We start from the raw sequence: 24,979 nt of genomic DNA, 5'->3' as shown, positions 1-24,979 counted from the left end.
CAACATCCCAACCATGTATACAAGCTGAAAAAGGCCTTGTATGGGCTTAAGCAAGCTCCAAGGCCTTGTAAAGGCCTTGTATGAGAGGCTTAGTAACTTTCTTTTATCCAATGGCTATGAGAGAGGGATGATTGACAAGACTCTCTTTATCAAGAAGTCAAATTTTGAAATTATATTGGTCCAAATCTATGTTGATGACATCATTTTTGGTAGTACCAAGGATAGTTGATGTGAAGAATTTATGGCTGCTATGCAAGGTGAGTTTGAAATGTCTATGTTGGGGGAGTTTTCATTCTTTCTTAGACTGTAGGTCAAGTAATCCAAAGATGGAATTTTCCTATGTCAATCAAAGTATTGCAAATAAATGCTCAAAAAGTTTGAAATGGAAAGTTGCTAAGAAGCTGGCACACCTATGCCATCAAGCTGTTATATGGATGCTAATGTGGCTGGAAAAGGGGTAGATCAAACCAAATATAGAGGATTGATTGGTTCCTTACTCTATCTTACAACAAGTAGACTGAATATCATGTTTGTCGTGTGTCTTTGTGCAAGATTTCAAGCAAATCCAAAGGAATCTCATCTCAAGGCTGCGAAAAGGATTCTCAAATATCCCAAAGGAACAACCAATGTTGGTTTATGGTATCCTTCTCACTCTCCTATACACTTAATTGGATATTCTGATTATGATTTTGTAGGGTGTAAGCTGGACCGAAAAAGCACAAGTGGCACTTGTCATCTTCTTGGATCAAGTCTCATTTCTTGGCATAACAAGAAACAAGCTTGTGTGGCTCTTTTCATTGCAGAAGCTGAATACATTGTTGCTAGAAGTTGTTGTGCACAAATTCTTTGGCTCAAACAACAACTAGAAGATTTTGGCTTAAAGATTAGCATGGTTCCTTTGCTTTGTGACAATACAAGTGCTATAAATCTCACCAAAAATCATATTCAGCATTCAAGAACAAAGCACATTGAGATTCGTCATCACTTCATAAGGGATCATATGAACAATGGAGATTGTGAGATGAAATTCATTGAAACAAGACTGTAACTTGCTGACATATTCACAAAACCTTTGCCAAAAGACAGGTTTTTCTTTTTAAGAAATGAGTTAGGCATTCTTGATTCTCAAACTCTTTCTTAAAACTGTTTTTCTCTCTTCCTAATTCTATTTATGAAGACAATAGCGGGAGAATATGGTTTATGTGTTGTCTTAAAACTGCTATTACTCTGATTTAAAATTCAGCTGCATATGATGTCTATTTTGGTGGTGCAGTTTGGTGTGTTTTGGCATAGTTCATGGCTGGTTTTTCTACTCTTGTGATTATGTAGAAAACTAGTTGATTGTAATCATAACCTGCTTTTAGAGATGGTCTGGATTGCATAGTTTCTGTTTTGCAGGTGCTGTTTCAAATTCAAAAAGATCAACACAAGCAACCAGGGATTTGTCTTCACCAAATAGGGGGAGATTGTTGATCAAGAGTGATCAAGTGCTTTGAAGAATCCAAATCCAAGGTGTTTGATGAAAGGTTGGTGTGCTGCTGTGTGTGGGTGGGATCTGGGTAGGTTAAAGTGAGATCCACTCTTTTGTTGAATCTAAAATAGATGTGAATTAAAACCTTTTTGAAATTCTATGTTTTTCCAACTAAGTGAAAAACAACCTGTTGTTTTGTCAAATCAACCAGTTGTTTTGTTCCTAGATGTTTTCAAAAAGGTTGAAAGTTGTTTGACTTGGTTGACTAAACTATCAAACCAAATCAATCGGTTGTTTCTGGTTTCAACCGATTGTTTCTTTGAAAATCCTAACAGAATTCTGTTTTTCATTGGTGAATCTGTTTTAAATGATTTCTAACTAAAAACGCTCCTTCATTAAATGTTTTGACCAATCTTTGGAAAATATAAATAGTTTGTTATATGTTTATAAAGAGTAAGAAACAATTTTGAGAAATTCAGTATGACATATTTGATCTCAAGTTTTCAAGATTCACATAAATCTTTGGATTTTCAAGAGAAAGTGGAATATGATTGCAATTGTATTCTTTTCAAATTGTTCTTTGATCACATGTAATCCTTTCTCAATCTTCTATATTTCTGTTGTTGCATTGCCAAGGAATGTTTTGTGTTCTTGAGGTGTTCAAAATCAATACTCTTGGTGTGGTTTGCCAAATGTAGTGTGTTTCTTGAAGGGTTCAAGGTCACCACTTTGGTGTGTGGTGTTTTGTAATCTGGTTTGATTGCTTAGTGGATTATCCAGCGGGTTTTTGGGAACTGGATGTAGCTCTTATTGTAACAGTGAACCAATCTAAACTGTTTGTGTGCATTTTTCTTTATCTTAAACTCCTTTAAATTCTATTTTTAAGTTGTTTAACTTTTAACTGGTATAATCGATTGATTTGAAGAAACAACCGATTGTTTTTCTGTGTTTTTCTTTAAAATAGTTTGGGTTCTTGGCTAACTTGATTCCTCTTCTGGATTTTTGCACAGAATTTCATTGAACCTTCAAAAGTTTTCGAAAATCTCTTATAAACAATTCACCCCTCTTGTTTAAGGCCATAGATTCTAACAAATCTCTTTATCCTTTCTTTTATACACTTCATAACAAAGTGTTCTTTCTTTACTGGTACAAACAACATGTTGTTTTAAGAAAACAATTGATTGATTTTTTTTATAAAGAACTATAAAATTGAAATTTTATCTAGTTGAACGAAAAATTAATTGGTTGATTTTTCAGTACTTTTCACTTTACTTCCAATCTTTGCAAAACTCTTGTGAAAACAATTCACCCCCTTTTGTTTTGACCACACATTCTAACATGTTGAGCCTCTTAATGTAACCTTTTTGTTTGATGAGTTATATTTTGCTTTATGAGATGATGAATCCAAGAACTAACATTTTAATTGATTAAAACGTTTTTACAACTGGTTCTTAATTGATTTATGGAAAGTTGAAGTTTTTCAATATGTTATTATAAAAAAAAATTATTACAAACACTTATAGATTTTTAGCTTTTTATAAAATATATTTCCATATGTTGAACACTATACTTTAATATGTTACCTAAAAAGAGTTTCTATTTTGTATCATTATAACATATGAGAAAAACCTGAATTAGACCATTTTTTAAAGTAAAATCAACAACCTAACTCGTGTTTTCAACAAGTTGATTTTCTTAACTGTAACCTTTCTTTCTAACTAAACTGTACTTTTAAATTTTCTATAATTAGGGACTTTTATGTTTGAGAAAAGAGTAATAGACACGTTTGCGAAACTATACTTTGTGAAAAAGTGTTTTAGAAAATATGATCTTACAAGTTTTGAAAAATATTGAGGTTCTTTGAAGTTCTTGGAGACTTGTGTTCATCATCTTGCTAAGTGAATGGTTTTTCATTGATGTTGCGAGGATAAAAGACAATGTTGTTTTTCTTAAACTCTTTGCTCCATATTTATTCGTTTCATACTATTAATTTGATGTTTCTTGTATTGTGTTTTTGTCCAAGATAGTGTTTCCTGGATTTGTATGGTGTTGTAATAGGGTGTTACAGTTGTAGTTTGTATTTTTGTAGTGTTCAAGAACAATGTTTGTGATTTTTGTGTAACGAAATTGCATTTTAGTGGAAACCACTTTGGTGTAAAGTGGAACTGGACGTATCTCTTAATAAGAGTAAACCAGTATAAAAATATTTGTGTTCTTGTCTTTTTACTCTTTTCCTTTTTGAAGTTAATGTATAACACACTGACATGATATGTTTAATTGGTTGTTTTCATAAAAGAATAAGTTAATTTCATCTCTACGGCATTGTATTGTATTTCTGTGATTTTTTAATCTTCTAAATTTTTGGGAATTAATACAGTGTTTCTTGACATTGTTTTATAGAAAAATGAATATTTGAATTGTCTCACTAAACTGATTCAAAATTGTAAACAATGTATTGGTGCATTGTCATTAATTCAATCCACTATTGGTGCAAAACAATGTATTGGTGCATAGAATTCATAGAAGACTAGATAGGGCTTTATGTAACAGAGTATGTCTGGATGACTCTTGAAATAATAAGGTTGTTGGGTGTCCTATGTTTATTTTGCAACATAAGTTAAAAAGGTTGAAAAATGAGCTTCGTGATTGGAATAAAAACTATTTTGGTAATGTTCACAATGCAGTTATTCTTAAGTAGGATCTCCTCCTTGGTATTCAACAAAATTTAGATATTGCTAGTATGTCTGATATTGACGGGCTTCTCTGTAAAGAAAAGATAACTAAGGAGGAGCTTTATCATGCTCTTCACTGTCAATATTTGTTTTAGAAAGAAATAACTAAGATGCTTTGGTTTAAAGATGGGGATAGAAATACTGCTTTTTTCCATGCTGTTGTTCAAAGGAGAAATAATTCTGGTGGGATTCATCGTTTACGGATTGATAATGTGGTTATTGAGGATCCTAAAATCATTGAAAAACATATTTTGGACTTATATAAAACTCTTTATGCTAAGTCTATTTCTCATGATCAGGATACATGTAATGTGGAAGATTTTATTGGTACTTATGTTCCTAATCTGGTTTCCTCTGAGGAGTATATGATGTTGATGAAATGTCCTGATTTTTTAGAAATCAAGAATGCTTTTGGAAATTGTATTTTTAGTGAAAACCACTTTGGTGTAAAGTGAAACTGGATGTAGCTCTTAATAAGAGTGAACCAATATAAAAATATTTGTGTTCTTGTCTCTTTACTCTTTTCCTTTTTGAAGTTAATGTATAACAAACTGATATGACATGTTTAATTGGTTGTTTTCGTAAAAGAATAAGTTAATTTCATCTCTACAACATAGTATTGTATTTCTGTGATTTTTTAATCTTCTAAATTTGTTGGAATTAATACATACAGTGTTTCTTGACATTGTTCTATAGAAAAATTAATATTCAAATTGTCTCACTAAACTGATTCGAAATTGTAAACAATGTATTGGTGCATTGTCCTTAATTCAATCCACCATTCTTCTGGATTAATTGGTTGTTTTTTTTATCAATATGTGTTTTCAATATAAATAGTTAAAATTTATTTTCAAATGTATTTCTAACTTGTGTGTTTCTGTCTTGTCTCAATGTATTGAAGAGTTTTTAGAAAATATTTAATCAATTGTGTTTAGTTTAAACAAACTTAATTGTTGTAACAATATATCTTAATTGGTAATATAATTTGTTGATTTGTCTTTGTTTTGCAATAAATAAATATTTGCGAAAATCTTCTAAGTTCAATTCACCTCCCTCTTGAACTTATCTCCCCTTATTTCAACAATGTCAGTCCAACCTCACTTTAGAAACTAAGTATTTATCTAACCTCACTCAGAATCAACTCATATCTCCATCTTCAAACTCAACCTGTGACAAGTTCAACCTTCAATCATGCTTTTGCAACTTCAATCTCCTTGTTCATGAAATAAAATTAAACTTAAACATATTTTGAAGAAGAGCTCCTAGTTGCATGCAAGGTCATATTGCATCAAGGGATATCATGAGCCTAGGTTATTCAGAATAAGTTCTTCTACTGTTTCTAATTGTTCCATGTTGTTTAAATAATGTTTTTCATGTCTTGACCTGTTTCCACAGTTTAAATTTGATAATATATTTTGTTCTTCAGTTAAAATTATTTGTTCATTGAACCATCACTAGTGTGTCTTAGTTATTCTTATTTGTGTGTTGTTGTTTTTGTGTGTTTCTATTGTTTTTACAATTTTTGAGTATTTTTTTTCAATATCAATCAGTTAAATCAGTTTAAACTTGAGTAATTTTCAATTTTTAATCTTTACATGTTTCCTAAAATTTTCATAAAATTCATTAAAACTAGTATATCATGTGTTTGTGAAAATGTGTTTACTATGTTTTGTAGGTGTTTGATAAAATATCTTGAGTAGAATTATAGTTGTAATGTGCTTTGAGTGTTTTTTACTTTTTTTTTTAAATTTGAGTTGATCATTAACAAGTTTCTTAAATTAGGTTTTCAATGTGTCTTGTTGTTTTATTAAAATATTTTTGTCTCTTCTATTATTTGGAAAATTGATTACTAATAGCATTGGAATATAACATTTGTTATAAACCAAATAGTTCATATTTTTTTTTATGTTAGCAGATATTAAAGCATGGCTGGAAACATTAATAAGAATTCAACAACAGTTTTCTCTTATTCACTATTATGAAGTAGACTTTAAGTCTAACTCAACCACATATCACGCCGAGAGTGACAACTCATGCATGGGATAACATATTATGGTTGGTCCGATAACGACCCGATAGCGGATGGCCTGATAAGCCCAACAAACACTCGCTAGGATAGGCTCGAAATGGCTCTGATACCATATTACAAAGTGGACTTTAAGCCTAACTCAACCCCATAAAACTGGCTCATGAGGTGAGGTTTGCACCCACTTATATACAATGAAATGTCCTAATCTCTAGTCGATGTGGGATCTCCAACACACCCCTCGTCACACCGAGAGTGACAACTCTTGCGTGGGATAACATATTATGGGTGGTCCGATAACGGCCCGATAGCGGGTGGCCTGATAAGCCCAACAAACACTCGATATTACAAAATAGAAATAGAACAGAGATGAATAAAAGAGAACAAAAGATGAACAAAGAGTAAAAGGAAGGTAAAAGATATGAGAATGAATATCTCTCTTTTCTTGTTATTAAAATCAAAACAAATGGTCTGAATATATACAAGTAGTACACTCATTCTAGGTTTAACTAAAGAGGAAAAAAAATCAATAATTAAATACTAGAATCAATCATGACACACAAAGACAAAATAAAAGAGTTATTCACCTCTATAAAGAGAAACAACTGATAATTAGAAAAGACACTCAATTATTCTCCTCTATAAAGAGAAACAACTGATAATTAGAAAAGACACTCAATTATTCTCCTCTATAAAGAGAAACAACTGATAATTATAAAAGACACCCAATTAATATTAGGATCCTTCTATAACTCTGGTATCCGTATCCTTTAATATTTACACTCGTGTCAAAACCCAGTTACATGCCTACAATCAATTTTAAAGAGTAAAAAAATCTTATCATTTAAATACCATGTGAACGTTGTCCTTATGTGTATTACTCTTGTAGTTCTGGCTCTGTTGCACAGGAAACTTCCTAACATAAATATTATGTATACATGGGACCGAGGATGACTTTGTCACATGTCTCTGTTTCTCCTACTTGTTGCAAACAATGCAAATATTGAGTTTCTGAGCTTCAAACCTATTTTTCAATATTTTTTGTTTTCAATTCTCAATCACATATGAAATCTAGAGAAAAATGTTTGATCACATAAACCACGTGGTTTGGTATATGCAACAATATCAATGATCAAAGAGGATGAATATTGACTTACGGATTGACAGTAAACAAGGGAAGTGGAATGACAAAATCATAAGGGCTGGTGAAAAAAAGCATTTGGTAATGCTTTGTTGTGTTTCTATCATTCTGGTTTACAGATCTTTTGGTAGAATTTAAGGGAAAGATACATAGATTTCAATTTCACATATTTGAAGACAAAGCTCAACGTGTAAATTCTACTATCTGGGAAACAAATTGCATCATTCAGAATGAATTGAGTGTGTAAATTGTTGTCTACATAAGACATTTTTGGATTCAAATAAGGATATATATATATATATATATATATATATATAAATAAGGTTTACTGTGTTAAATAGATTTCTTAACATCATATAGATTTTTGTTTTTCTTCTTTCTATTTTTTTTTTACCATTGTGAAATCTAATTGTCTTGTTTTAATATATTTGTTATTAATGATAAAAAAATAATTAGGTAACAATTTATCTTTATTTTACATAGATAACTTTTTCATACAAAATCAACTTATAAAACAAGACTTACATGTAGTTGGTCACTCAATTGGTGTAATTTTCTTTTTCAAATCACTAAAATGTGGTCGATTTTTTGAAAATACGAATTAGGATTAGTCATGAAAACATGCAACGATTTACTATAAATATAAAACGTCACATATCAAGATAAACTCGTGTCAAAGTAACACTACTTTAGTTTAGTGTAATTTTTTTCAAATGAAGTCATATCACGTTCTCTCGACTTCAAATAGAAAAAAAAATACTAAATTCATATACTAATCTAATTAGTAATTTAAAAAAAAAAAAAAAAATCAACCCCTTTGAATGATTTGAAAAAAAAAATGAGTAAAATCAAATACTTTGTTTAAAATTTGAATAAAGTGATACAATGATTAAGAAGTGTTAAAAGAAAGTGTGGGAAGCAAAAGAAAAAGCCCTCTAGATTTGGTTGCTGCTAGTAGTACTTGGTTGTGGGACCTTCTTGAAAATGGCTCTAAGCAGATCAGCATAGAGAGGAAACTGCAGCACTGCATAGAAAGTAATAGGCAAACAAGTTGCAATGTAGACAGGGAACAAGATGTTCTTGTACTTGTCCTTGAGCACGAAGAAATGTCCAGCACAGAAGGAAAGCAACATGGAAGAAATGGAGACGAACAAAGAGCTGAGGCCGAAGAGGAGCTTCAAGGGCAAACTCATCTTGAAGTCTTGGAACTGCTTCCGTGAGGTCAGGATCGCCAGGAACATTATAAGAGCGGTCACCGAGAAGCAAAGACCAATCAGGGATGCGATGGCGAAGACATCGAAAGCTGGCTGCCCTTCTAGCTCCGGCTTTCCATTGTTAGTGCCCCCAGGGACGGTGCTGGAGGTAGCGAAGGAGACGCCGGCGATTAGGGCAGCTACAACAGAGCAGGAGTTGGAGGTTTCCTTCATCCACTCTGAGCTCTCCTTCAGCAGGACTTCGTGGTTCAACTTGAAGACTTCTGTGCTGGTTTTTTTGTCGTTGTTGGTTCTTGATGTGAAATGTTCCGGCACTAGGGCTCTCACGTACTGCATCAATGCATGCATGCATGATCATGAAAATTAATCATACATTTGTGTGTTTGTGTTGCAAGTGCAAAGGTTGACTTGGATAATATTATGAACGTGAAAACATGCATACCTCATACCACTTGATATCCCACATCATTTGCATGGCAGAACCAGCAATCTGCCAAGTCCTTTCATTGTGGGTAGTTGTACCTGAAGCTAAATGCAACACAGTGTTCTCCATGTCATCCACTTCCAAAATTAAGTTATCGAACAATTTCTTATCCAAATTAATCTTCAACTCCTCAACAATTTTGGTCTGCCTGTTCTTCACTGCCACAAGCAACACGTTCTCGTTGTTGGAGTTGGTTTCATGCATAACACTCGGTATTTTGGATTTAAGTGCAAGCACAATCTCCATAATGCCGTTTTTTGCAGCAGTCAAAAATGCATTATCCTTATCCATTTCTTTTGTAGGTTCATTCAGCCCTGCAAGTATGTACAGAAAGAGGAAGATGGGGCCAAATATATAGATTTGGATAACAATACAAATAACGAACATGGTTTTGTAAAATTATAGTGTTTTGTCATAAAGTAAAGTGATTATGGCTTACTCTCATTCTCCTTTTTTTTTGTTCCAGATTTTGTAGTATTGTCTTGTTGACCTTGCCCTGAGCTAGGTTCATTCAGCCCTGCAAGTATGTACAGAAAGAGGAAGATGGGGCCAAATATTTAGATTTAGATAACAATACAAATAACAAACATGGTTTTGTAAAATTATAATGTTTTGTCATAAAGTAAAGTGATTATGGCTTACTCTCATTCTTATTTTTTTCTGTTTCAGATTCTGTAGTACTGTCTTGTTGACCCTGCCCTAAGCTATATTCACTCAGAACTGCAAATATGTACAGAAAGAGGAAGATGGGACCAAATATTTAGATTTAGATAACAATACAAATAACAAACATGGTTTTGTAAAATTATAATGTTTTGTCATAAAGTAAAGTGATTATGGCTTACTCTTCTTATTTTTTTCTGTTTCAGATTCTGTAGTACTGTCTTGTTGACCCGGCCCTAAGCTATATTCACTCAAATCTGCAAATATGTACAAAAAGAGGAAGATGAGACCAAATATTTAGATTTAGATAATAATAAAAATAACAAACATGAATTTGTAAAATTATAATGTTTTGTCATAAAGTGAAGTGATTATGGCTTACCTTTCAATTGTTCTGTCGTAATAAAGAGTGAGTCGATATCTTTATTATTTCTGTTATATTTCATGGATGGTGTACCTCCAGCAATTCCTATGTCCATATAAGGGTTTTCCATAAAAAAAGTCAAGAGCTGACCACTCCATATGTGTTTTTGCTTTATCTTCTTTATTGCTTCCAAGTCTTCCAAGTTATGTACATATGCATGGAGAAGACCAATCATTTATGATAAATAATCCAATTAGATTATATTCACTTAACTACTATAATATTTTATATTACAATAAGATTTTTGTGAATTTTATATAAAAATTCATCAACATACCTAATGTGACAACCCATCCTGAAGGCCAAAGGCATTTTAGTGCAAATCGAGCAATACTCTTTACAGACCGAACAAGAGTGACATACTTTGGTTCCACACATATTTGTGCTTTCTTGCCTTCTATATCCACTGAAATAATAACAATACTACTCCATCAATGACTGAAAGTGGTATATCGAAAATTAAAACACCAAGTTAAAGAGTTGACTCCTCTCTTTATAGTCTTTAGAAAGATATTGTAAAGAATAGAGTAAAAAAAACTTTGTAATTGTAAATCATAAAATATACCTTTTAGAAAGATAATTTTAAAAGAAATTGAAATTTTTAGAATTTTATAAGAATAAATTGATTAGTTAAAATTAGATCATTTCGAATTACAAGAGTGAAATTTTGATACCCATTTTATTTATTTTCTTCTAAAACTTATATTTTTTTTGAAAATACAGTGTTAGAAGGTAGGGTGAGTTTGATGAGTTATGTAGGAAAAATCGATGAGAACATCAAAGTATCTACGCAATAGATTTGTGTAATTAACACATGATCAAGTGCATAAGCGGTACACAAAACGAATTTTGAACCTATGACTAAAGAGCCTAGCCAGAAAATGTACAGTGTTATAGCAGGGGGCTTAAAAGAAACATGTATATAATTAAAAAAAGTGGAGAAGTCTGAGAATATTAACTTGATGAAAGCCTGCACAAATTTGGTTCATAAAGTTTATTTAAAATTTGGATTTAAGGAAATGAAGGTAGATTACAAAAGGGGTTGAGCATATATGATTTAACTAATAATACACATAATTTAAGCCTTATATACTTATTTTCATATTTAGTAATAAAATAATTATGAAACGATATAATTTCACATTACTTGAAAAACAAAAACACTTGTTAAAGATACTTTTATTTGCTTCTGGGCTTTTATTGGGCCCATCTCCTTTTTTCTTTTTTTCCCACATCTTTAGTCATTTCTTTTCTTATAATTACACTCTTGCTTTTCACTTTCAAACACACAATAGAATTGTATGCTTGTTGAGAGTTTCTTTTCTCTATGTCTCTTTTTCTTCTCACTCGTTATTTTCTCTGTTCTCTTTCATCGCGATTGGGTTTCAATTGCCCTTTGCATATCATGTTCTCTGATTGGTTTATGTTTCTTGATTGGGCAGCGTTTGGGACTTGTCTTTTGATTTTCAATCGATTGTAATATGGTATCAGAATCATTTAGAACCTATCCTAGCGAGAGTTTGTTTGGCTTATCAAGCCACCCGCTATCGGATCGTTATTGGATCACCCATAATATATAGTTTCACACACGAGTTGATAGGCTCGCGGTGTGAGGGGGGTTGGAGATCCCACATCGACTAGAGATAAAGACATTTCATAGTATATAAGTAGGTGCAAACCTCACTTTATAAGCCAATTTTATGAGGTTGAGTTATGATTAAAGTTCACTTCTTAATATGAAGAGCTCTGTTGTGCCTTTTTTTACTTTTCCTTTTCTTGGTATTTTTTTTCTTTCATTGCTTTGTTTCTTTTGCTCCACAATCTTAACTATTTTTATTGTAAACAATGCCTGACGAAAACCCTACTTTGTCCTCTCCATCGGAAAAACAAGTGAGTAGCACTTGTTCTTACATCTCAGTGAGAATCCCGCTACCTCATTGGTTTTGCCATTTCTTGACTCAACCAACTACCATTCATGGAGGCAATCAATCATCCCAATGCTTAGTGCCAAGAAAAAAGTTGAATTCATTATTGGCACTCATCCTTGTCCACCAAAGGATAACCGAACTTTTTCGACTTGGTCCCGTTGTAACAACATGGTCGTCTCCTAGTTAGTCTATTTTGTCTTTATCCCTATTAGGCAAAGTGTTATCAGAATGGATGTGGCTCTTGATATTTGGAACAATTTGAAAATTAAATATTCTCTAGGGGATTTATCTCATATTTCTAATTTACAACTTGAGGGTGCTTCTTTAAATTAGGGTGATTTGTCTGTTACTGACTATTTTAAAAAATTACGTATAATCTGGTATGAATTGGAAAATTTCAAACGTAACCCTATCTGTACATGTTCTGTGAAATGTTCTTGTTCTATTGGAATTGTTATAAATCAACGAAAATGTGAAGATCGTGTTATCCAGTTTCTTAGGGGACTAAATTATCAGTATAGTAATATTTGTTCTCATGTCTTACTAATGAAGCCTATTCCACCAATACCAAAAAAAAATCCTTTTTGTGCAAGAAGAAAAACAATTGTCTATTGTTGTGCCATTACTAATATTCATAGCCTCAATACTAGTCGTACTGCTACTCCTAATAGTACCTTGTGTATTTTTTGTGGAAAATATGGTCACACTAAGAATATATGCTTTCAAAAGGTTAGGTTTCCCACTATTGATGCTAAAACTTCTAAGTTTAAATCCACTATAAAACTTTACGCTTATTGTAATAAAATATGTCACACTGTTGACACTTGCTACAAGAAATATGAATTTCCACCTAGCTACAAGTTCAACACCACTAACAGAACTACTCAGGTTCATAATTTAGTTACTACTGATGATGTTTCTCCTGAGCAATTTTCTAAAGAACAAAACATCAAGGATATTCATCTCACCTCTCAACAATGTTAGTTTCTAAATGATATATTGCGTCAAAATAATCTTGGTGCTCCTTCTTCTCAAGCTCAGATTAATCAAATTGACACCTTCTCTACATATGTGATCAACGCAACTGAACAGTCTTCAATGGGTAAGTTTGTTTCTTCTCTACCCAATATTAAAAATTCTTGGATAATTGATTTTGGTGCCATTGATCATGTATGCACTGATCTTTCTGCTTTCACAACTTACACCAATGGTCAATCTGTCTTTGTGATTTATTCTGGTTCAGTTAAATTTTCTACCAAATTTTATCTTTCTAATGTGTTATACGTGCCTTAGTTTTAGTTAAATTTAATAGTTGCTTCCAAATTATCCTTGAAACTTAAATGCAATTTAACTTTCACCTCTACTCACTATATCATACAGGACAATCTATCCCGAGAGAGAAGATTGGTATAGTTAAAGTCAATGTTGGCTTGTATCTCTTTAACTCCTTATCTGTTTCTTCACATTCTATACCACAAACTTTTGATTCTTTTATTAACTACAATATTAAAGACAATAAATTGTGGCACTATAGACTGGGGCATCCCACCCATGAAAGATTACATGTCTTGAGCAAACAATATCCCTTCATTACTATTAACAAAATGCACATATGTGATACTTGTAATCATGTCAAACAAAAGACAAACCTTTTTCTTTAAGTACTTTTGCTACTTCTACTATCTTTGATATTTTACATTTAGATATTTGGGGACCCTGCCTCATTACTTTTATGCAAGGTTTTCGAAATTTTTTTACTATTGTGGATGACTACTCTCGATATACATGGACTATTATGTTGCATAATAAATCTGAGGTTCGTAATTACATTATTAATTTTCTAGCTTTTGTAGAAACCCAATTTAATTTTAAAGTAAAAATCATTCGCACTGATAATGGCGCTGAATTCAAGCATTATTACTGCACATAGAAAGAAACTGGATGATAGATTTGTTAAAGGCATTTTCTTGGTTTTCCACATAATACTAAGGGTTATATTTTCTTGAATCTGAAATATCATCGCATTGAAATATCAAGACATGTTATCATGAAACTCATTTTTCATATAAATTGGATCATGGTTTAAATAGGATCCCCAACACTTTATCTCTCCCTATTCCCCATGAATATAATTATGTCTATGACATTTCTTTTGCACCTCCCACTGAGCAAACAAAGTTTGTCACCACACACACCACTTCACCTTATCTTCCTAGGCGCTCCACTCGGCCTCACAAAACACCATCATATGTTGTTGATTTTCACATCGCAAACACCACTGTAAATACAAGGTACCCCATACACAATTACTTATCTTACAATGTTTTATGTTCATCTTTTAAACATCTTGTCTCTTCTATTTATTCTAACAATGAACCTCGTTCCTACCACTGAGGCTTTAAAATATGCTTGTTGGAAAATAGCCATGCAAGATGAGCTTACTGCTCTTGCCACTAACAACACATGGCAACTCACTCCTTTTCCCCCAGGGAAGAAGACCATAGGTTGCAAATGGGTATACAAAATCAAACATAACTCTGATGGAACCATTGATCGTTATAAAGCACGATTAGTTACCAAGGTTCTCACTCAACTAAAAGGCCTTGACTTTCTAGATACCTTCGCTCCAATAGCGAAACTCACCACCTTAAAGTTGTTACTTGCTATTGCCACATCACAAAATTGGATTTTGAAACAACTTGATGTAAACAACGCCTTTCTTCATGGAGATCTTCTTGAAGAAGTTATATGAATCCTCCCCCTGGTTTACCTCTACCTTTTCCACAACATGTCTGTAAGCTTCAGGGCTCCTTATATGGCCTTTACCAAGTTGGTCGTTAATGGTATGTCAAGCTCTCTCATTTTCTTTTGTCTCACAAATATACCTCGTCTGCAACTAATCACTCTCTATTTCTTACATACAATAACTGTTATCCTTATTTATCTTCATGATTTGGTTCTCATCATGGGTAACAACAGTAAAAAAATCACTACCATCACTACCTCACTTGATCTTCACTTCAAAATAAAAAACCTGGGCAACCTCACTTATTTTTGGGGGCTTGAAGTGGCCTGCAATAATACCAGACTACATCTCAATCACCGCAAATACTCTTTTGACCAACTACATGAAACTGACATGCTAGATTCAGCACCCATGCCCACTCCAATGACACATTCCTCATGTTTCTCCTCTAAACAAGGCACCAAACTTAACGCTGAAGCTACTTCTCAATATAGAAGACTAATTGGGCGCCTCATTTACCTAACCAATACTTGACCGGACATTGCTTTCACTTTCAACAACCTTAGTCAATTTATATCTGTTCCTACCACTCTTCACCAGTAAAATGTCTCTCTCCTTCTTCGCTACCTAAAAAGAAACCTTGGTGATAGCATTTACTTCTCTCGAACTAGTACCCTTCAACTACGGGATTTTAGTGATTCAGATTGGGTTACATGTCCTGAAACCCGAAAGTCAACCACTGGATACTCCATCTTTCTCTAGGACTCCCTTACCTCTTAGAAGTCAAAGAATCAACAAGTTATCTCTTGAAGCTCCTCTGAAACGGAATATAGAGCATTGGCCACCACAACTTGTGAACTGCAATGGTTAACATATCTTCTCAACGAACTTCATTTCCCCTTCAACCAACCTGCGACTCTATTTTGTGACAACCAGTTTGTCATCCAGATCGCTTCAAACCAACTTTTTCATGAACACACCAACCACATAATAGAATTTTATGCTTACTGAGAGTTTCTTTTCTTTACTTCTCTTTCTTCTCACTCACAATTTTATCTACTCTCTTTCATCATGATTAGGGTTTCATTGCTCTTTACATATCGCGCTCTCTGATTGGTTTTGTTTCTTGATTGGGCAGCGTTTGGGACTTATCTTTTGATCTTCAATCGATTGTAATATCACTATAAAAGAATTATCTTTTTTTTTGGTCGACAATGAATAAAGTTAAATTAAGAAGGGACACTTAAGGGGTGTCCCCAACCTTAAACATACATAGACAACCAAACCAACTAATACAAGCAAATTCAGAAGAGTTTAGGTTTCTAAATTTCTGCATAATTATGTAGCAGAAAACTATTAACATCACATGGCACATGGCTGCAGACTTCAAGCATTTAATCTATACTAAAGCTTATGGAACTTGTATGCTTGCATTCAGCACAATAGGCATAAAAGACCCATTGCTTCCCTAAATATAATGATTGTATTGACTCACCCACCAACCCCTTTCACACTAATAAGCATGGTTATCAAACTCGCGAGTCAACTCATTGACTCGTCCGAGTTTATGTGCCCACTTTGCCTTGCCGAGTTAACTCGGTAGTCAACTCGTTTTTTAGGTAAACTCGGTGAACTCGGCGTAGACTTGGTGAAATCGCAGTGGACTCGCGACTCTGGTCCGAGTTGGCGAGTCCAACTGGGTTTTTTTAAACCCCAAAACGGTGTCGTTTGTCGAGTTCTTCTGTGAAGTGCGGCGGTAGATCGAGCGGAGCGTGCGGTGGTCGCGGGTTGCAGGTGGTCGCGAGTTGTAGGTGGTTGCGTCGCGAGTTGCAGAAGCGGTGGTCGCAGGTTGCTGCTTATCATTTAAGGTTAGAGATGGGTGGTGTGAAATTTGGGTAGGAAAGGGATTAGGGTTCTGTGTTTTTTTATTGCGCTGCTGCAGAATGAAGTATGTTTTTTTAATTGGGCTTGCTACACATTTGTTTTTTTGGGCAGAAATTGAATTTAGAGTTGCAGTATATTTTTTAAGGAATGTGTGGGAGGGAGTGGACCAAATTCAAGTGAGGTTAATAAAACTGCATCTTTTAATAGAAGTAAAAATGCTCTAGGAAACTATTAATTTTTTTTAATATGAAAGTAGACTCTTACGAGTCTACGAGTCGAGTTTACGAGTCGAGTCTACGAGTCGAGTCTACGGAGCTCCACGAGTTTATGTAGACTCGCGAGTTTGACAACCTTGCTAATAAGTCTACCAGCCTCCAACTTGCATAGAACCTCATTCCCTTTCAAGAGCCCCCAACACTGCCTTAAACTTGTTCAATCTACACACTCACTCCCCTACCTCCAAAACTTCTAGAATATGTGATCCCCTCCCTTGTACTTCTTCCTCTACAAAACTCCTTATCAATTTACTCCAGAAAAATGAACCTTTTTATACCATTTTTTGCCTTGCCCAAAACTAATTATGCACCAGCCCTTTTTTGTTGCAGCCTTACCCCTACCTCTGAGAATTCAACTCCACTAAGTTGCAGGTGTAGCAGCTTCAATTCTCACCACTGCCACATACAACTTCCATAGCGGTGTCCTCATTTTCCAAGAAGTGCAGCAAAAGACCCATCTCACAGTTCTACTACTCAATTATGCATGGGACTCCACCCAAGTTCTGCGTCTCCACCACACTCCAACAATACGGTCCTAAATTCCTTGGCAAAAAAAAAACAAATTGTTTTTCATCCTTCAAAAACCCCTGAAACCTCTACTCCGCTAAACTGATGTTAAGCCAACAACAATATCTCACCACCACCTCATTCTACATCCATAGTGGCTTCCTCATGAGCCAATATATGCATCCAGGAGACTTCTCCCATAATTCTGCTACTCAAATTTGCAAAGAACTCCACCCGAGTTCTTCACCATCCCCAATTATAGAGGTCTGCAACACTGCCTATCCACCCCACAACCATGCTCAATTAGAGGTTACCCAATCAACTTACATGTAGCTTTTAATGCAAAGGACAGGGTTCAAGTGCCACTCCAAGAACAAGAAACTGAAGGCTCGAACCCTATGCTTCATCCATAACCACGATCTGAGTTGAGCTATATGGAATACTTTCTTCTACATCAGCCACCCCTGCTTAAATATAACCTTATTCCTTTGTTCTCATATATCCTTTATTATTGTCACCCACATATTTTCCACACCAGATTTTACTTACAGCTCATATGAACCAAGTGAAAGTTCTCAAAGAATTATCTTGGTGATTCCATATTTTATATTGAGATTTAAAAAAAAATTGTACACAATTTTGAAGTTTTTAAAATATAGCGATGTCCCTCCATTAAATATAATCTACAGTGATATTAATTTTTTATTGTTGAACTTAATTATCGTTGATTACAACAATTATATAAAAATGATAATTTAATTAGTTTTCGGAACACTTGTTCACACAGAAGAAAATAATATAATTAACCAAATACATAAAAAAATTAAAATTATAATAACATAGCAAATTAAATACCAATGAAAGTTGTTGAAAAATTAAGGAACCAATTATTTAGTTTGAAATAAATAGGTAATTAATAGTCGTAAGATCATAAAAATGGGAAAACTGGAAACAACCGTGAATTTGACTTACATGCGTTAATTAGTGAAAGTTAACTAACAAGTATTATAACATTTTAAATATTAATCGAAAGTAAGTTTACCTTTGTGTTCATGGTCGTCTTCCATGTATAATATTTTAGTTTTCTTTGCATCTAGAGGTTCTTCTTTTTTAACTTCCTCCATGTACGAATTTATAGCTTGAACAACATCTAGAGGTTCTACAGAAATAACTTTAACATGAAAAATAATAAAAATAGCATTAAAAGTGTGTTTTGGTGGGTTTGACATAAATAACATATATCAATTAAATGTTATTTTGGTCTTCCAAAATATAAGTTTTATAGGCTTACTTAAATGTTTGATTTTCTAGTTTACATTAATATGCATATGTTTTTCATTATCTAAGTTTTTATTTATTTAATTAAGTATATATTTACTTTTAAAAATTCGCAAATTTACTTTTCATGTAAGCTTTTATATATAAAATAATTTTAAATATATTTTCAAAATGGCTATTTAAGTTAATTAATTAATGATATGTTATGGTTTCACATTATCTAGTAAGAGAATTCAAGCTGTTGAAACCATAAGAGGTTGATTCACCAAGAGATTTTTTTAGGTTGGTTTTTATAGTGGAAGATAATGGTAACCTAGGTTGGATGCATTTAGTTCCTCTTATCATGAGAGCAATTATATAGTTCGTTGGGTTATTGTTCTAAGATGCTTAAATATAGTATAACGTTCTTTTTTTCACATTTCTTCTTTGCACACAAGGAATATAATTTGTGAAAGGTTTTTTTAGAGACGGTCAATATATGTCTTTATTTCAAGGGGGCTTAATAATATAAATCAGAGATTTGGCTTCATTAGATTCTAAGGTGTGTCAAATCCACAACAACTTCAGAAACAACTAGATGCAATTTGGATTGCCAATCTGAAAAGTGTGAAGGAATCATGAGAAAAGGTCAAGCTGAAAAGTGTGGAGGAGAAAAGATGAAAAATTTTCAAACATGCAAGTGGTGAGGAATTAAAAGAAGATGGTGTCACGACAAGAAAGGGAGAACAATGTGTTGAGGGAACTGTATCACATCTTTGCGCTTTAGTGTCGGAAAGTGTAACCAAATACTGGGGATCGGGACCGAAACCTTTTAGGAACTTAGATGTTTGGAACAATGGTAGAAAACCTATGGGGTTAAAGGGTTGTTTGTTTTAAAAGAAAAATTAAAAAGATTAAAAGAAGGATATAATTGTTTTAAAATCTATTCTCAGATGTTTTAGCTAATTTTTGAGTTAAAAGTGAATTATTTAAAAAGACAAATAACTAGCTTGATTTACAATTATGCTAAAATTCTTAGTTGTGATATTATGAGTATATTTTTTCATATATGTGTCAGATGATGGGAGGGAATCATAATAAAAACTCATTTTGGGATGGGGTAGTGGCTAAGATAAAGAACAGATTGGCAAGATGGTAAGGGAAATTCCTATCTTTTGCAAGAAGATTTTGTTTGCTGAAATTTGTTATTACATCTCATCCTCTTTTCTATATCTTTCTCTTTAAAATGTTTGCAGGGATAATATCTACTATTAACAAAATTCAGGGGCAAGTTTTATGGAAATGAGGGAGGAGGACAAGAAAATAGTGTGGGTATCATGGCTGAAGGTGTGCAAATTAAAGGAAAATGGGGTCTAGGAGTTAGGGATTTAGCATTAATTATTAGGAAAGTGCATTTGAAGGTTAGGAACTAAAAAGGGGGACTCTGGAAAGAATTATTACACGGTTGGAGGGAATTGAGAAACACATGACATCTTAAATCAAATTCATTATTATGAAGAGACATTAGGAAAATAGCACTTTTGGAGACATTGTTGTTTGGATTATAAAGGATAGAAATTTTATAAGGATTTGGGAGGATACATGGGTAGGAAACACTCCTTTTAAAGAGAAGTGCTCAAGACTTTACATCATCTCTTGTTGTAAGGAGGTAACATTATTTGATGTAGAGAGTTGGAAAAATAATACGTGAAAGTGGTATTTGAATGGAGAAGGAGGTTTGAATGAGAAATATAACAAATATATCTTTTGATACAAGAGTTAGATAAGGTAACCTTGAACATGGAAGGGGAAGATAAATGGTTGTGGTAAAAATGTGGCACAGGTCTTTATAGTCAAATCTGCTTATAATGATCTATTTAATGATGTCTTTGAGATTGAAAGGGAACTTTATGAGAACTTCTGGATGATAAAAGCTCTCCCCTTAGCACAATTTCTAGCATGGAGAGTGATAAAAAATAAAGTGGCAACAAAAAATAATTTGAATAGAAAAGTGGTAGTGTTTGACAGTACTTTATGTATCATGTGTAGTGAGAAAGAGAAGATTGTTACTCATTTGTTCCTACACTATAACATTACCAAAACAGTCTGGAATGTGTGTTATATCTGGATTGACGAGGTAATGTGCTACACTTTGATCCAAAAACAATATTTAAGACAATTTAATATTTTAAGATTAAATAAGGCTGGAAATAGAGCCTGAGGATGTATGTGGATCGCCATAATAGGGGGAATTTGGAATTGAAATAAAAGGAATAACATATTGTTCAGGAATGCAACAGTTGATCCTTTGAAAAATTTTGTGTTATCCCAAGTAAAAACTTGGTCATGGATGAGAGGTAAAAAGAGTACAACTTTTTTTGCTTATTCTTATAGGTGTATTATTCTTATAACATGCTTGAAATCTATAAAGAAGCAATAAGCATTGAAATGGATGGTTATGCTAAATTATGCAACTAGGTACAGCACAACCTTTGTTGTCTAAACAATCATATATTTTAAATAAGATAGTCTATGATAAGATTCTAAGTATGGTAGTGAAATATAATTTTTTTGGTGTAGGATGTATGTTTATTTGCTATAAATGACTTGCAATTGACTTTGAGTTGTTGATAAATGGGTTAGAACATTTCTTAAATGTTCTAATTAATTCACTTTATTCTTTGCCAAAAAAAAAGTTAATTAATGATAAAATTCATATATTAAGTTTATAAATATGAAATAATTTAAAAGTTTATAAATAAGAAATAATTTAAAAGTTTATAAATATGAAATTCAATAATAAAAAATAAAAATTTAAGAATTAATTAATAGTTTGAAATAAAAGATGCTACATTTTGTTGTTGGGGAGTTAAAATCCCTATTAGGCTAGCCATTAATTAAGAATTCCACTATTTGAAAGGATGTATTTTAACTAGAACGTATACAAGATAAAACTATAACTATTAATTAAAAAGCTTAATTATATATGAGATTAATGAGCACAACACTTACAATAATATAGAATTTGCTTCCACCATGGGAGATTGTTTCCACTCTTGAACGCTGAAGGTCTGCAAGCAAGAACTTTGAGAGGTGTGGCATCATCGTTGTTTCGTATGTTCACAAGTCCAGGATAACAATGGTTTATTATAATTGCCAAATCTATATATCAATCACACATACAAATCATTAACAAAAAATATTTTTATCCAATCAAATTTAAAATAGTGATATGTGAAAGTAATTTATTCTATTGGTCATTCAAAATCATGTTTAGGGCTTATTTTTTAGATCTAAATAAACTACAACTACAACATAAAATTATTTTCAAATTTTACTTTTAGAAAAAACAAATTAAAGATATGAATTGCATATTCAAAACTTTAAAACTGTTTAAATAAAATATTCAACCGTATGTATAAAGAGAAGTTTTTTTTATTCAAACATATAAATATAAATAGTATATAAAGTATATATTATGACTTATACTATAAAAAAATATTAATTTAGTTATTCACTTTAGCAATCGAAAAGTAGTGATTACAACATGATTGAAATAGTCTCAATTTTAAATATGTGACCGAAATAATGATTAAATGAATTTTTAGTAATATTAATATATTTAACGATAGAAGATAGAAAATAGAAGTATCAAAAAATTTGGTCATGACAAAAAGTTTGTTTGTTAAATAAGTTATTATATTGAAAAAATATAAAAAAAAATGATGTTTTCCACTATCGATTTAATAATCGAAGTTGTTTATTTTTTTAGCAATTGATTTGGTATTTCTTTTATAAATACTATCGTTTAAATGATTTATTGAAAATTAAAAGTGAGAAAATGTTATTAGAGATTTCATATTGGTGAATTTGAAATCAACAAGTGAAAGAATATAGATAAAGAAGGTTATAAGTGAAAAGATTATTGATTAAGAAGGTTGAAAAGCTTTGAACATATATATATGTAGATTGATGGAAGTAGATAGAGATGAAGATGAAATTAAAAGCTTGCTAACCCAACGATTCTCTCCAAATGGATTTGTGAAGGATGGTGTCTTCATGATCGTTCGTAAGTGAAACATCTAAATCTTTGGAAACATCGTAAAGGTACAGAAAGGCCTTTCTTTCGCCTGTGAGCACAGCCTTGAAAATAGGTGTTTCACGCTTCTTGTTCCTAACCCTAATCAAATCCTTCCTTTCACCATTTTCCCCTATGATGAACTTACACATGCCAATGAACCCTCTGGAAGCTGCAAGATGCAAAGGAGTGTTCCCTCTCTCATTGGTTGACCTCAGTGCACTGTCATCCCTCAACTTTCCCCTCCCTTCATGCCTCAAGATTGCTTCAACAAGAATGCTAACAAGCTCCACATTCCCATCATTCACTGCCACATGCAGTGCAGTGCCTCTGCTTTCGTTGATTATGACTTTGTGGTACTCACTGTCGTTCTCATATGCACTAATAACGTGCTTCCATCTTTCTTCCAATACCAACTCTTTGAAGTGTGTGATATCATACCAATCTGTAACATGAACTATAAAATATTATGATCTGATATGTTTAAAAGATGTTAAAGATTTAATTTGGCCCACCAGTATATCAGATATTAATTAAAGCATGGTTAAATAAATAAAAATGCTGATAACAACTTGATTCCAAGGTTATTGGATAACAAGATAAACCAAGAACAGTATGTCAATAAATTTAGTACCAAATATATAGAAAACTAGAGTACAAAGGAGAATTTTAAAATTTTAGAAAACTGATTTGTAAAAGTTCAACTCACCTTCACTTGAAACCATTTTGAAACGAAGAATGCAGAGAAGAATGGTGATAGACGTGAAATCTCTCAAATAAGCAGAATGCAGGCTTGCTTTTTATAGTGACAAAGCTCCCAATTCTACACATTTCTGTTTAGTATATGCTACTACTTCTTTTTTTATTTGTTTTGTATTATTACTATTTCTTTAGTTTTTATCACTAGTTATAAAATAATTAGTCAAAGTTATCTCTTACCATTTTCTCACTGTATTAATTTCTAGTCTCCTATTAAATTAATTTTAAATATATGAAATCTATTTCCTGATTATATTCATAGTTTCGACTATAGTAAACGTATACTTCTATTATAAACAGTGTATAAATGTATTTATGCATCAAAAGTTGAGAATAATAGCATTTTATTTGTATAAAAATTAAGAGTTTCAAGTCATCTTAGAGTCAGTCCAGTGAAGTGGAATCAAGGAATTTTCTTGCTCGACAATCACATTTATGTCCATATACTGAGCAAAACGAAAGCTCAAGAAAAGCATAAAGCACAATGTTACTGTTTCACTTAGAATCTTCGCATCACCCAAAGATAAGGATTGGTATCTCTTGTCTTTATTTTCATTGCTCTATATCAATCATTTTATTCCTAAAAGCAAGCTAAATACTGAAGTAGTGCTCTTTTTCTTTTATTTGGTAGAATACTAAAATAAGAAAAGAAAAGAAAAGTTAAAATGTTACTCAAATGAGTAAAGAATTGTTCTTCACTTCAGAAAGACTACTCCTTTTCTTATCAACAAATATACTAGATACATTCAACAGCAATGGTACATACTACGACTAGTCTAAAGAGGGTTGCAGTCGATATCATATATGTCCTCATTGATGCTAATTAGATTGTGAATGCAAATCCCGTGTATATTTTGCAGTATTAAACGCAAAAGTTTGGGAGTATTCCTAACCTCAGGAGCCTTCATCTAACACTACACCAAGTTACTCACCCTTATAAGCATCTTAGCCACTAGGGTTTTGTTCTAAGCCAGTTCACTTAGATAGTTACACAACTTTTTTTTTATCAGCAAAGAATAAATAAAATAAAATAAGACATTTTAAAGGTGTCCCAATCCTTATACAAAAAATGACCATGACCAACTTGCTCAACATCTGACCTACAAAAGTTCCATCTTACCCTACAAATCAACTAGTCAATCCTCAAAGATAGATACATGAAAGAGAAGGATAGGTCACATAAAAAACAAATACAACATCCCTCATAAGTTCCTATCAAGACCCTAATAGTCATTTTTCAGGCAAATGAGAACAAAGCACAATACACAAGAAACACTCCCTATTAACAACCAAAAACCCACCAGAACACTCATTTCGTATTACAAGACAACCATATACCCTAACCCAAAAACAGGTCAAAGAACCTACTCAACAAGAGAACATCCCTACA

At 32.7% G+C, this 24,979-nt stretch overlaps 2 protein-coding genes across 4 annotated transcripts; one reads left to right on the top strand and one right to left on the bottom strand.

Moving 5' to 3' along the window:
• Window positions 1-430: 430 nt before the first annotated feature.
• On the top strand, window positions 431-1,048 carry LOC137833418 (secreted RxLR effector protein 161-like). Its single transcript, XM_068641770.1, has one exon. The coding sequence runs from the start codon at window positions 431-433 to the stop codon at window positions 1,046-1,048; it is 618 nt and encodes a 205-aa protein (XP_068497871.1).
• A 7,161-nt stretch (window positions 1,049-8,209) lies between these two features.
• On the bottom strand, window positions 8,210-23,626 carry LOC137831180 (uncharacterized). 3 transcript variants are annotated; one of them, XM_068638754.1, is made up of 11 exons: window positions 23,540-23,626; window positions 22,769-23,275; window positions 21,765-21,914; window positions 18,538-18,666; window positions 10,433-10,561; window positions 10,114-10,290; window positions 9,914-9,988; window positions 9,711-9,788; window positions 9,508-9,585; window positions 9,027-9,382; window positions 8,210-8,914 (listed from the first exon to the last, which is right to left on the bottom strand). In XM_068638754.1, the coding sequence occupies exons 1-11, from the start codon at window positions 23,553-23,555 to the stop codon at window positions 8,306-8,308; spliced, it is 2,304 nt and encodes a 767-aa protein (XP_068494855.1). In that variant the 5' UTR covers window positions 23,556-23,626; the 3' UTR covers window positions 8,210-8,305. The 3 variants fall into 3 exon arrangements, with proteins under 3 accessions (XP_068494855.1, XP_068494856.1, XP_068494857.1); XM_068638755.1 differs by having other exon boundaries at window positions 9,914-9,967; XM_068638756.1 differs by lacking the exon at window positions 18,538-18,666.
• Window positions 23,627-24,979: the final 1,353 nt, after the last annotated feature.

The sequence above is a fragment of the Phaseolus vulgaris genome, chromosome 6 (genome assembly GCF_000499845.2).
Source record: "Phaseolus vulgaris cultivar G19833 chromosome 6, P. vulgaris v2.0, whole genome shotgun sequence".
Classification (NCBI taxonomy): Eukaryota; Viridiplantae; Streptophyta; class Magnoliopsida; order Fabales; family Fabaceae; genus Phaseolus; species Phaseolus vulgaris.
This window is presented reverse-complemented; position numbering and strand designations above follow the sequence as displayed.

Excerpts from the sequence above, each read along its gene's own strand:
- LOC137833418 (XM_068641770.1), top strand. The coding sequence starts at position 431 with ATGGATGCTAATGTGGCTGGAAAAGGGGTAGATCAAACCAAATATAGA.
- LOC137831180 (XM_068638754.1), bottom strand. Across the intron at positions 10,291-10,432 it reads AGGATGGGTTGTCACATTAG|ACTTGGAAGCAATAAAGAAG; the intron begins GTATGTTGATGA and ends ATAACTTGGAAG. Across the intron at positions 9,989-10,113 it reads TACGACAGAACAATTGAAAG|ATTTGAGTGAATATAGCTTA; the intron begins GTAAGCCATAAT and ends ACATATTTGCAG.